This window comes from Cavia porcellus, unplaced genomic scaffold (genome assembly GCF_034190915.1).
Source record: "Cavia porcellus strain 051 isolate PalLab524CR breed Dunkin Hartley unplaced genomic scaffold, mCavPor4.1 scaffold_3, whole genome shotgun sequence".
NCBI classification, from domain to species: Eukaryota; Metazoa; Chordata; class Mammalia; order Rodentia; family Caviidae; genus Cavia; species Cavia porcellus.
Genome location: NW_026947486.1, coordinates 96,556,839 through 96,571,281, shown reverse-complemented (window position 1 = coordinate 96,571,281; position 14,443 = coordinate 96,556,839). Strand labels below are relative to the sequence as shown.

General features: G+C 39.0%; 1 protein-coding gene across 1 annotated transcript in view; it reads left to right on the top strand.

Moving 5' to 3' along the window:
* The window catches only part of Gpc4 (glypican 4), a 113,340-nt gene that overhangs the window by 65,917 nt on the left and 32,980 nt on the right, over window positions 1-14,443 (top strand). Inside the window, exon 2 of the mRNA XM_003462661.4 lies at window positions 9,752-9,910. Within this exon, the coding sequence (XP_003462709.2) occupies window positions 9,752-9,910 (159 nt within the window). The remainder of the gene's footprint in view (window positions 1-9,751; window positions 9,911-14,443) is intronic.

Below are 14,443 nucleotides of genomic sequence, written 5' to 3'. Positions count from 1 at the left end.
ATTAACCAAGCTGAAACCAATTACAAAAAAAGAAATAACTTCTATTAAAATTTGTCAGGACCCACATGACCCGTGAAATGAAAGATGTTAGTAATTCCATTAGGGTAAGAATCTGCTATCAGTGAACTTCCCCAACCACACATTGCATTTTTTCCTCCACTTGCTTGGACATAGTTGCTGACCCTTCCCTGTGTTGCTGTGAAACCTATACAGGGCTGTGTCAGGCTATCTGAGAATGGGGCTTTGGGGGCTTTTTTAGAGGCATTTGGAAATAGCAAGAAAAATCATTTGCAGTTTGAAGTCAGCCTCTGGGGCACAGGAAAAGAAGTATTTGCAATGTTTTTCGGAGGACACTTTCTTTGCTTTCTGCTTTCTCAGAGGTCCTATGGCTCATACTGGAAACTGCCCCTGGAGCAATCACTGGGGATGCAAAGAAAGGGCAAGTTGCTGGCCAGTGACTCTTTCCCCAACCCCCTTGACCCATTCTGCCTAGTGTGATGAGCTATCTTAGAATAGCCCTGCCAAGAGCTTCATCTAAAAAGGATTGTGATCTGTGGCTTGGGTAGCCTAAGAAATGAAGTACCCTAGCCAGTAGGGTTTCCTTCTAGGCCCCTTTTTCAGTTGTAATTGTGACAGGGTCATGTGAAAATCTCAGTCCCCAAATCTCAGTCCCTCATCTCTCCCCTGTAAAAAAGACTCAGAGGTGGGATTTGGAGGAAGAAAAAATTACAAGAAAACAAGAAAGACTTTAAGGAGAGCTGTGGAAATCTTAATTTCATAGGCACTTGTATAACCTCTTGAGATGCTTTATAATTTTTACCCCTCTCACATGGCTTGAAATTCACATGAGGCCCTTTCTGATCCTTCTCGTGATTCTGAACTCCATAGAGGCTAAATTATGAGTCCAGCAAAAATCATAAATTACGGGTGTTTTTGTATTGAAGATTGAACCAGGGCTTTCACACTAAGCTACACCCCCCAGTCCCCTTTTGTATTTTTCGTAATTTTGAGGCAATGTCATGATGAAGTTGTTAAGTTGCCCAGGCTGGGCTCGAATTTGTGATCCTTCTGCCAGCCTCCTACAGTGCTAGGATTACAGGCCTGAGTCACCACACCTGGCTGCAAATTAGCATTTGAGTAAAACTCTCAATTGATGCCTTCAAATTATGTATATCTGAATCATTGACAGAAAAGAGCTTTTCCTGCCTGGCCATAGCCATCTTCTTAAGACCCCCAACACATTTTCCTGACCCTTTTTATTAGCACTGACTATTTAGGAAGTACCAACTGAATCTTAGAATTGTTGAGGAGTTTTTGGTTATTCACTAATAGTATTTGTAGTATTCTTCTTGAGTCCAAAAGGTGGGGTTTTGTTTATTTCTTTGGTTTTTTTTGTATCTGGAATCGAACTCAGGATCTCATGCTTGCCAGGCTAGTGCTGCGCAATTGAGCTAAATCCCTGGCCCCAGAAAGGTCTTAAAAGTGCAAAATAGATGCAGTTGCTCTGGCTGCTTAGAAGTGTTGGTAGTAGAAGGTCAGTGAAATGCATTTAGGCCATTTACTCTGTTGGCTGTGCAGTGCCTCACTTAGTAAGTCCTCAGTGCAGTTAAAACAGAGAACTAAGATGTCAGGTATGATCTTTGGTTCCTAATTTGCTTATCATTTAAGCCCTGTTTGATTTCTATCTGGAGTGTAGTTTAAAGCTGTTAGAAGCTCATGGAAATGAAGTATGGAGTTTTAAAGTAAAAGCCCTAACTCTTAGAACTATGCTTATACAATGTTATTCTTAGAAAAATATAATAAAACTGATTTTTGAAATGTATGTGTTTCTGATTGGCCTTCTTTATCCTACCTTGTAGGATTAGTGGACCTAAAAATAATTGACAGTTTTAAGCCCTCCAGAGCTATATTTTGGCAAGGTTTTGCAAAATGCTAACTAGCCGCATTTCTCCTACTGATTGGTAGGTGATCTTAAATCATACATCTGCATAATGACTGTAATTTATGTGCTTTATTATTAAGGTTTGGGTCAAATGACTTCAGGCTGTCGATGCTCATAGCGTATTATACGCAGTAATTTCACTCCCTTTTGGAAGGGGGTGGACGGATTAATTTATATGTTGCTCCACCCCCTGGGATTATTAAAAACCTTTAGAAATTTTCTTTCTTTGTTCCCATCAAGCAGGGCATTGTATGTTCCTCATGGGGTTTTTAGGTAGCTTAGAGAGGCTGGAGTTATACAGCAACCTGCATTTTAGATTGCTTTGTAGCCCTGTGAATTTAGATCTAATAAATGAACAGAAACTTTTGGTAATGCATTAGGCCAACAGCAAGGAATTGTTTTACTTTCAGAACAAATAAAAATTGGAAAAAGGGTAAAGTAGCAATTGAGTGATTAGGGAAATTGCCCCAGCAAATAATAGCTTAATGTAGCTCCCCGATATTAGAATTACAAGTATTTATATTTTTGAAAGTATGATGAAAGTTTCCCCCTCTCCAGCCACATATATTTATCCTTTGTAGTATGAAAGTCAAGGCTTACTTTTTAAAAAATGAACTTTTTATATTAGTAGTACAAGTTTAGATTTACAAAAGTTGGGAAGTAACGCAGAGAGTTTGCTATTCCTTATACTCCCACTTACTAGCATATGACATCTGTGTGGTATGTTGGTACATTATTAACTAAAATTCATCCTTTATTCTGATTTCCTTGATTTTAAAGTAATTCACCCATTTGTAGCATAGACAGTGGTTTTCGACATACTCGGAGTTGTACCTCCCTCAACAAAATCAGTTTTGGAACACCACCCCAGAATGAAACCCCAGAACTTTCGCCACTTTCCTCCTACCCTTTTCTCCTCCACCCTCAGCACCCACTAAACTTACTTTCTGTCTCTAGATTTGCTTATGCTAGCCTTGTATGTAAATGAAATTGTACGATGTGGACTTTATTCCAGGCTCCTTCTACTTAGTATTGTTTCTTTGAAATTCAGCCATGCTGTAACATGCATTAGAATTTACTTCCTTCTTATGACTGAGTAATACTCTATCTACATACTGCAGTTTGTTTATCCAGTCATCAGTTGATGGAAATTTGGCTGTTATGAATAGTGAGGCTATGAACATTTACATACAAGTTTTTGTGTGATTTCCTTTTGGGTTCCCTGGTGTCATTCTGTTCTATGACCCTATCCAGGGCATCATATTAGGTTTCATGGTCATGTCTTCTTAGGCTTCTAGGGAGTTGCTTTTTTATTTATTTATGTATAGTTTCCATTTTTTTGGTGATGGGGTGTAGAAGCTAGGGTCTTGTGCATGCTGAGCAAGCAGTCTCCCACTGAGCTACACTCTAAGCTCCAGGGCTTTGCTTTTTGTGGTCCTTTAAATGTTTGTTGACATATACATACCACTCAATTCCTACTCAGAGTGTTCTTTCCTCCACGTTTCCACCTCCAATTGGAAGCCACCCTGAAATACCCTGAAAAAAAGAAGGTGCTGTTTTGGCCCCAATTCTGTCAACTACTATATGTTATCAAAAATGTGTCTTCATCTAGAACTTCAGTAGCTGATCTGAATATGAGAGGTTCTTTTCTCTTATCAAGAACTAAAACTTTTTTCCTAACCCAAGCAAAGCACTTAGAATTTCTCTAGACAGGCTAGTGCAAATCTTAATCGTTCACATTTACAATTCACAATGTTTCTAGTCTGTTCTCAAACTGCCTCACTGCGGCCCTTGGGGTACAGTTTGCATTTCTTGTATTTCCCACGGGCCTTTGGTTGCTTTATTAGTGAAACCAATCTGGATACAGAGAACGGCTTACAAATCACACTGATATGGACAACGGCTGGGTTCTCTGCCCACATCTTCAAATGAGTTCTGTCTGTTACTTCCACTACTTGAGACACTGGGAGAAATCCCTAGAGATTTGCTTTGTGTCCTGCAGGTACAGAAAGCTAACGCCTTGGTGGCCACTGTAAGTCTTCCTCTATCACCCCCTCACCCTAGCCCCTCACCCCCAAAGTATGAGGACTGAGGAGACATTTTTTGGTATTTAGTTGAACTTGAAGGTGAATTTTCTGAGAGATGCAGAAAATGGTGGTTAGAGTTGAAAATAAGTCAGGGTAATAGTAAGCTGAGGGCTAACATGCGAACCTAACTATCACTGAAAGCATTTTCTATGGGAAGCAGAGTTATGAACCGCTGAAAACCAGTGAACATGCATCCTACTTGTGCACTGGAGCCAGCCTTTGCTGAGAGGAGCAAATGGAATAAAGCAAGAAAGCCCACTTCCGCAGATTGTTCACCCTAGAGCCTTGTTAAGGAATAGGAGAGATTCCTTGCATTCAATGCCGCCGCCTTTAAGCCATTGATTTGAAGTGCTTCAGAAAATAAAAAAAAGAGAGAAGGAACCAATATGCACACTGCAGGATTGAGTAGTAATTTATTGTGATTGTCTTTGAAAACTTTGAAAACTTTTGAAAACCTTTGAAAACTAAGGCATTGATATTAAGACTAAAGAGAAATTACATAGAGCTGGTGCGATTCAAAAAAGTTTGGCTCTTTCGAGTGATTTTTTTGTTTTTAATGCCATAGAGTTAAGCTTTAAAAGCACGCTTCATTGAATCCCATGCAAGCCTCCTGGGATAGGGCTGAGGGACCTTTTTTCTATTGAGGGCCACTGACCCACAAAGAAAAAAAAACTAATCAAGAGCCATGTACAAAAAGCAACTTAATTTAGGTGCTTCCTTAGAAAACCATAAAGCACTCAGTTCACCTGCTTTTTAAATTAAGAACAAGGAGCTCTCCACAAGTACAACAAATTTTTTAGAAGCCCTTCGGTTTCATATTATGCACAGTTAAAGAGGTGGAGGTGGGATGAGAAGGAACAATATGAGTAGAGAGAGACAGTGAAAACCAGACAGGAGATGTTGAAGGGACTAGAAGAGATACATGGAGTGGAAACTTCAAATATCTGGTCATGGAAGCGAGAGATTGAATTAGGCAAATGGGACAGACAGATGACAGTTGTAGAGTATAATCTCTGTTTATTGAAGTGCATCATTGAGGGGAGAAGCTGTTCCCAGCTCTTCTGTGGCTCATATCCAGAAGTCTGTCCAGCAGTAATTCTCAACGAGGGATGTGTATCAGAGTCACCCAAGGACCTTTGCAGAAAGTCTACGTGCCCTGTGCTATGTGGCAGTCTACCTGCCCCAAATCCATTCAGCTGTCCCTGTGTTCAGGTCTCTCGGCTTAAAGGAAAAATGGTGGCATCTTTTTAAATGAGAACTATATAGGATTTGCAGGCTTAGAAAGGATATCTCCAGAGAAAAGAGTGTTTTCCATCCAGACAGCATGTTAAAAGCAATCCCAAACACATAACAGAATGCCTCTTTAATAATGTATATGTTATGGTTTGAGAATAAACCATTTTTGGTGCTTGAAGTAGAAATGATCAAGCTTTTAATTAAAAACTTGTCTTTGCAGTGCTGGGGATGGAACCCAAGCCTCATGCATGCTAGGCAAATACTCTGTCCAGCCCCGAAATACTCAGTTTTTAAACAAAAATTTTAGTTTCCTAAATTCTCAGAGATTCTTAGAGAACATAGAGCTATGATTGCATTTTAAATGCACCAAGACACTTTGAAGACTCTTTTCCTTGTACATCTTGTGGCCCCAACCTAGATATGGCACGGAAGCCCCAGTTTCCTAAGTGTAACTTGGCCTTTAATTCAGAAGTATTGTGGACTGTACGGGTCTCAGAGCTTGTGGCAAAAAATGTCAAATTACATTTTCAAGTAATTGTTTTTATAAATCCAGACAGAGTAAATGGTGTGTTTGAGGCTATGTGGTACAGAGTAGAATGTTGGAGTGTGAGCACTGCACTGAGAGGAGGATGACTTTGCCAGCAGAAACATTAGCCAAGTATCTCCCCTGTAGGTTTCTCCCCTAAACTGCGTCTTCTTGGAAAGATTTTTCGCTCTGAGCTGAAAGTATGGTGTTTTCTTTTTTGGTAGGTATTGCCAAAACAAAGACATATTCCAGTGTTCAAGTATAAGCAAGTCCCCATATGGTCCTGCTGAGGGCTTTGGTGGATTTGAGACGGGCGGAGTGCGCAGGCCACACGGGGCCTTTCATGAATGCCAGGGTAAACGGTGCTGTCTGCTTTCAGCAGGTTACCAGTAAGACTTTTATTGCTGTTACCCATTTTTAAAGGGTGTGTCCTTAGTGTCAAATTCCTGTGGGTAACTTTAAACCTTTCAACATCTAGCACCTTCTTCAGTGGAGAAAATGATTCTTTCCTGCTGTTTCTCAGTATTTTTCTGGTTTCAGGTGTGTTTGTTCTCACACTCCTACACACTGAAGATGAGGAAAAGGGTCTTTTTCCTTGAATTTAGGAGCCTATTTTGAGCCAGGCATGGAGGTACACACCTGTAATCCCAGCAGCTGGGAGGCTAAGACAGGAAGATTGTCAGTTCAAGGCCAGCTGTGGCTACATAGCAAAATTTTATCTCAAAAAAAAAAAAACAACCCTATTTTGATAGCAATCTAATAGCAAACCTTGTTAAGATTAGGTAAACAAAGATGATTTTTTTTAAACTTGTGAATTGTTTTACTTTGGAAATTCAGGGTGTATCACAATGGAGTCTTTGTAGAGGCTTAAAAAACAGCCTGTCTTGTGGTAAAGGTAGCCTGTCACAATCTTAAAGTGTCTGCTCCCATATTGGGAAGTAATTCACTTCATTTGCCCTGTGCATGTCTAGTTCTTCTCCTGAGTATTCTAGTTAACATCCTGTGTGGCATATATGAGTGTGATGTGCGTTATTTAATACAGGTACAGCACTGTCACTTGGGGTCCTTTGCACTGTTTCATGTGCTAGCACATTTGTGGTGAGACTGCAGTTTGTATGTCTTGCTGCTGGGTGACTCTAAACCACTGATACATACATAACTGTGCCATTGGATGGCATGGAATGGCCATACATGTATCACCAGTGCTTCCAACTGGCCAAGAACACGTTAAGACTGCAGTGGGGGAAACCCTGAACTCTAAACTTGGGAAACAGTGGAGTGTCTCCCTGTTAATTGTGTGTCCAAGGACTAAAAGCTTGCTGTGAATTTAAGCCAGTAAGAAGGGACTTTTATTTTTGGTTATAACAAAGATGTTTCCATAAAATGGAGATTTAGCAATACTTCTTTCACTAATGAGACTTGAGATATTCTGCAACCTCACAGCTCTAAACTCTATTAAATGATCCTTTTTTAATTTTTTAAAAAATTTTATTTTGGGGGCTGGGAATTTAGCTTAGCGGCATAAGCGCCTGCCTTGCAAGCAGGCAGTCGTGAGTTTGATCCCTGGTACCAATGAAAACGAAAAAGACAAATAAAATTTTTTTTTTTAAAAATTTATTTTGAAAATAGTAAAAAATGGAACAGCACAAGACAGAACAAAGCCAATTGAGGCAATGCAGTGAAATTGGTACCGGATTTCACAGTAGGATACTGGGATAGTAGTAATAGGTACTATGGTATATCTCTTTAACTTCACAATAGTTGTCCAGTCAATTAGGTATAGCAAAATCAAACCAAAAATAGAACATTATAAAACCAATTGAGAGTACTGAATAGAGCAAAAGAAACAAAACAAAACAGTGAAAACAACCTTTGCCTTCAAACAGAAGATAGAAGGAGATCCCCCATATCTGCTATACTGCATATGGTCATCCTCCCAAGAGATGCTGAGACATCTATCCCCAGTGGCTATGTGGGGAGGGCGCAGGGGAAGGGTGCTTGATTTTTAGCCCGCGTGGCAGTAGGCTCACAGGTAATGGTTACCAAGAGGATGGGTGAATAAGCTGCCTGAGTCCCAGCATGGCCGGATCTCGGGAGTTCTGGTTCTCCTCTGGGCCCACACTGCAGGCTCTTACCAAGAGGGCGGGTGAATCAATGATCCTTTTTTAAAATATTTTTTTGAGGTGCATAGTACAATTATCTGTTGACCAGGATTTTCAGAAATGTTTAAAGAAGGCGATTTCTGGGTGGGAAAATTCATTGAAGATTGTCCTTGAATAGTGCATGTCTCTTGTTTCTAGCAATAATATTCTCCCTACTTTTTAATTACCAAGAAGGGAGAATAATCAGGAACATACATGATTATGGAATTACTTACATATGTATGATTGATGCTAGTTATAGTTAAGCTGTCAACTTAATTTGATGTGAAATACTCTGCCCCAAAGCTCCTTTGGTATCTATGTTAGGCTGTAAGCCCACAAAGCTAAGCAGTGGCTATGTACCACTCATGGTCCACCTCATTTCCCATGGTGCGTATTCTTAGGAAGACTTGCTTTTCATTCTCTAGCCTTTTGTTTGCTGAACACATTTACCATTGCCAGGTCCACATATCTCCCACGTACTCATTCTTGAGATTTTATTTTTGAGTCAGAATCTTAACTATGTTGCCTAAGTGCTCCCAAATTTCTTGGAGTCAAGTGACTTTTTTGCCTCAGCCTTTTAGGTGGCTGGGATCACAGGTACCCACCACTGTGCATCAGGTTTACATTCCTGAAATTGTGGCTGTTTTCAGACCTGTTTTGCCTTGCATGGAACACAGACAACAATAACAGAAGCAACAATGAAAGTTAATCTTTGTAGACATATGTACAGAGTGATACCAAACCAATTGACCTTGAAACGACTAGAGGGTTAGTACCTAGTGAAGTTTATTTCTGAGCAACACCACATTTCTTGGGGATTGTGAGGAGAAAGGTATCTCATCAGACACAATTTTTGTCCTTTGACAAAGGAATAAAGAACACCTCCAAACCATTGCCCTTGAAGAGCCTAGTTAATGTAAGGGAGGAAGCTACGTAATGGGTTGAGCTGCTCTCAAGGAGGAGGAATGTCTGACATTTCCCTTTACTCTTAGGGCAACATTGCTAAGTGAAGATTACATTTATTAAGAGCCATTAGACTCTGTTGGGGTGAGTGGCTATACTACACAGAATCATAAGGTAGAAATAGTCTCCGACATCTGCACAGTAAATGCTGGGCAGAAAAATCTTAAAATTGAGGATTGTCTCCTGTTACCTCTTTGTGATTTATCGTAGACTCAGATTATGCAGCATGATTTCTTCTGATTTTCTCTGTGCTCACAACTTCCAGTTTCACTTATGTGTTTGTTTAGCCTTTTTTATTATCACATATTTTATAAATGATTCTTGCTTAAGGATACAGTTCCAAGTTCAGAAAAAAAAAAAACCCCTCTTGTTTGTGTGACTCACCTGTTTATCATAAAATCTTAGAAAATTTATAAAAGAGACTTCAGTTGATACCGAATGCTACTCTTTATTGACCATATTGGTATTTTTCCTTAGAGTTTAGCTATTTCCATAATGGGAAGATTTGTTTGTCTTTTGCAGTGGGCTTTATTATTTTTATAAGAAAGGGTTTTAAAAAATTTTTTTGTTTTGTTTTGTTTTTTGATACTGAGGCTCAAACTCACGATTTGGTGTTTGCCAAACCGGCACTTAGGCTGCTGAGCTAAACCGCGGCCCCTATTAGGAGGGAATAAATAGTTTTAGGGATCATGAAACCTTTTCAGTACACCTAATGACTGGGCCTGTGCTGAGTCCGTATAGTCTGGAAAGAGGCAGAGTAAAGAAGCAGAATGTGTATACCTAAATCAAACCCTTCCCTCTTTTGTTTGATGGATGATGATAGAGATTGACTGTCTTACTTTTTATTTTCCAGGTGATCATTTGAAGATCTGTCCCCGGGGTTATACCTGCTGCTCTGAAGAGATGGAGGAGAAGTACAGCCTGCAAAGTAAAGATGATTTCAAAAGTGTGGTCACTGAACAGTGCAATCACTTGCAAGCCGTCTTTGCTTCCCGTTACAAGAAGTTTGATGGTATGTTATTCAAGTCACATTTAAGAGCTGACAGTGGAATTTGTATGATTGTTTTTTCAGAGTTCCTCTGTTCCTTTAGTGTTTAAGCTTCCTCCCAAGATACTCTTTTTGTTGGCTACCAAGAGTAAGTTGGCCCTGCAGCTTTATTGCTAGAGTTGTTTTAGATGTTCTGGAATTTGAAATAGTAGGCATTATGGTCTTAAGGAGCCAAAAAATACATTGGTTTAATTTAAATACTTTATTTTCCTGGGTGAACATAGTGTCACCACACTGTTGACACAAGACACTTTGTAAGAAAGGACTTATTAATAAAAAGCAGGCATCTGAGAATTGTCCTAGTCAAAATAGCCACAAAGACTTTGCAGATGCTAGACTTCAAATAAAATTTCAAAATGGACCCTCAGAGAAAACTAAAATTCCTAGAAACTCTTCAGGACGCAGAATGGATTAAAGCTCAGCTCTTGGGTGTCCATGTGGTAGCAACCCATAAGTGGCTAATGTACTGTAATCTTTATTAGTTTGGATGTTCTCCCCCACCTCACTTTTATCTGAGGTCTAGTGTGGTCTTGTGGAAAGCCACAACAGGACACCTTCTAATCCGTGTCAGACGTGACTTCTCACGTGCACACTTTCCTTCACTAGTGAATAAATAGCCAATATGAGCCAAATGATAGATACTTCTGTCCTATTTGAAGCAGCATTATAGATAACAGGCTTTTAAAAATAGAATATGAGGTCCAAAACACCTCAGGATTCTTTTCTTTGGTGCTGTTCACTCAGTATGAAGATTGTTGTGAAGTAGATTTAATTTTAATAGGAATGATTTCCTTTTGTGCCTGTTTTAAAGGCTGTTCTAATTACATAGTACCTTTGAAGCATGCTTTTCTTGACGGTATGTGTGGTGCAGAAGTACAAGGCAAATTTTCTAGATGTGAAATGTCTTTGAGTATTTCTGCAAAGGGCCCGTTACCATGGTGAGAAGTTAGACTAAATTAGATTTGATATAGCTGATAAGACAGTCCCTAGCTATAGAACAGGTTGTATTTCAAATGTTGGCTTTGAGATTTGTTATTTGAAACTTACAGCTGACTTAATAAGTGTTGGTTAGATTTCCAGGCTAGACCATGACAGCATATTAAATTCATATCGTAGTTGAACTGAAATACTGTCTATACATCTTAGTATGTATCATTGACCATTTTCATTGTTTCAAACACTTTGTGCAAAAATATGTTTGGTATTAATTCTGTCATTCCCTGGGTGGGTGGGATTACATTTATATACATGTGGATTGGTCAGTTTTCCCATCACTGGAACAAACTACTTGATACCCATAATAACTTAAAGGAGGAAATGGTTGTTTGGCTCAGGTTGTATCAATTTTAGTCTATATTTGACTGTTTTCATTTCTGTGGCTCTAAGGTGAGACAGAAAATCATAGCAAAAGGGAATGGTGGAGCAAAGCTGACTGCTTCATGGCGCCTGGCAGGCAGAACCCCCCTACAGGGAAGTGTGTCAGAAAGGGAAGGGACCAGAGAGCAGATAGATGCAGCACCCAAGATCTTACCACTCTGACCCAGCCAGATACACCTAAGAATACTAATCCCCTAGGTGGCTCTCAAGCCAATCAAGTTGATAGTCCAGCTTAACTGTCATGGTCTTGTATATGTATGTATATAAGCCTTCTTACTAATTGAAACTCTGTACATACATACTGCATCTGAGAGAGTGACGATGTGTTAATACCATGTTTAATTGGGTTTTATTGGCAAAATACATTACTAGATCACCTCTGTCTCTCTTGATCACTAAGTTATTGTTATTACTATTTAAAAGATACTCTATTGATTATGCCATTTCTCGTTCAAGATAATAAATTGTTTATTTTGGAGAGAAAAACAATTAGATGGTCATCTTTGAAATTTTGTAGATGCTGCTATTTAAAAATTATCACATGGAGGCTTCATGATGAAATTCCAAAGGAGACAACAATCATGCTCTTTAGAAATGGCTCTCCTTTTATCAGCATGACATAGTGGAGATGAAGCTGTTTCCAGGGTCTAAGGCCATCTTCTCCAGGTCACTCCATTTTTTTCTTTTGTCAGATGCAACTCTTTCCGGAGTGCCGTCCGTGGGCTTGCTGACTTAGCGGTTCACTCCTCATGGGTTTTATTGCATTATTTCTATGATTCCAGTGTGTACTGTTTTTAGAAAGCCTTACAGAGGCACTTTATCAGTAAGTGTTAACATATATGTTACTAAGGACAGCGCTATAGTTTGTCTTGACCCTTCCTTACCAGACATCACATTCAACAAATATATTAAAATTGTTCCTTTCTGTTTTAAAACTTATGAAAAAAAATGGTTATGAAACTCGAGTTTGTTTCTTCCATGTTCAAATAAAAGTAATGGCATAGACAAATTTAATTAACATTGATTAATTTTCTTTGAAAGGGTAATAACTGAAATATGTCCTATCTGGAGATCAGAACAGAGCTGGAGTACTTTGTATACTTTTTCTAAGTTAGTTTTTTGTTTGTTGTTTATTTTTCCTTGTTGTTGTGACACTGCAGTTTGAACCCAAGGGCACCATTCCACCAAGCTCCGTTTCCAGCCCTTTTTTGTTTTTTGTTTTGAGATAACTCTTGCTGTGTTGCCCAGTATGGTTTTAAACTTCTGATTTTCCTGCCTCCGCCTCTCAAATAGCTGGTTTATAAGTGTGTGCCGTCACGTCCAGTTCTAAATTAGGTTTTCTGAATGGTGAAACTATATGAGTAAATAGAAAAACCTGAGTTGACTGGCCCCTGCCAACCGTAATCCTCTCATGGGTGCTGTATTGATTCGCTGATTGATTTTTATTTTTTAACACCAAGTATATTTATTAGAAAAGAAGAAAGTTATGAAATATCCTTGTATTTTTCCTTAAGAAATTAGAAATAAAACCAAAAACAAATACAAGAAAATAATAAAGATCAGAAAACACAATCTCTTATCAAAATGCCAGCATCATTTTTCATGAAAACTAACACTTTGATTCTTACATTTCTGTAGAAATATAAAAGACTCAGAATAGTCTAAACAACTTTGAAGAAACAAAATTAGACCTCCAACTCTCCCAAATCCCATGACTTAATCATAAAGTTACACCAATCATGCCAAACGGCATTGATATCAAGATAGCCAAACCACCGAAGTACCATATGAAGTCCCAAAATAGGTACCCACATTATGGACAATTGACTTCTGGTAAAGATGCAAAAACGGTAAAGTGGAGAAAGGATTGTACTTTAATAAACTCCTGATTTTTAAAGTTGAGTGTTAGTACCTGCAAGACTTCTCAAGGCCTAGAGATTCAGAGATGTTAAGTAAAATGCTTTTGGGAGTATCTTGATTCTCAGAAATCTAGAGGTGGTTGCTTCCATTGAAGAATTGTCTAAACTATTATAGAAAACAAGCCCTGGGTCTTTGATGTGAATGGAAGAGGGGAAATTGGGCCAAGTATTAAGACAGTGACTGGGGAGCCAAGATAGATCAAGACAGTTGCACCAAGACAGCTGGGGACACTTTTTTGAGGAAATAGCAAAAGGATACATGAGAGCATACTGGATCAGGCTGCTTCCAGGTGCTTCTATGGCCATCTTCAAACCTAATTTGAACATTTTGACCCTGAGTGCATGTAACTTTGTGTATCATCAAAACTTACCTATCTATGTATGAGGTGCCACTTCTTTGTAAGACAGGAACAGCTACTTTTATAAACCTCTTACTAAAAGTTTGGGGGCTCCTATAGAGGTGGCCTTCTGTGCCAGCTATCACCTCGTTTTCTCGCTTTCCCTTCATTCCTTAATTGACACCATATCAGGGTTCCAGCACCAGCTTTGGCAGTTTTGGAGTCATTAGATTTAAGAAATGAATCCCTTCTCTAGTTCCTTTATCTTTAGGAGCATTTTTGATTCTTTACAGTGTATAATCCAGTTTCTAAATTATAAATCAATGTTTGTAATATAGACCTGAGTGAAGTATAAAGAAGACATTTCCTTTGGCAGCATTACCTTGAGCAAAATCCTCAGGTTTTCTGTGTTGTTAAATGTGTTTTAAGGCTAGCTTCTATGTTTTTCTGTACTGTAATGTTTTCTACCCAAGTGTTCAATTTAGCACATTCCTAGGCTGCAGAGACACCCAGCCAGAGCTTGATAGTGATAGAGCTAGTTGCTCCCCCTCTTGGCCAGTTCTGGGAATGTTTTTCATAGTAGATGTGCTAATTAACATAGCCAAATTAGTTGTCTTATGAATATGCTAATCAAGTACTCTGTTCTGGAGGGTTGGAGAAGAATTGGCTTGTCAAAAGGAATGGAAATAGAAGTAAGGAATAATCCATGTTTTGGGAACACAGCGTAAAGACCCACCCCAAAATGTCTGGCATTTTGAGTTCAATTGTTTTTAAAAGAAGCACAGTTAAACGAAAAACCCAAATAGGCTGAGACGACTAGAGCTACTATGTTAAATATGTCTCTGAATTTCGTAGTAAAAATA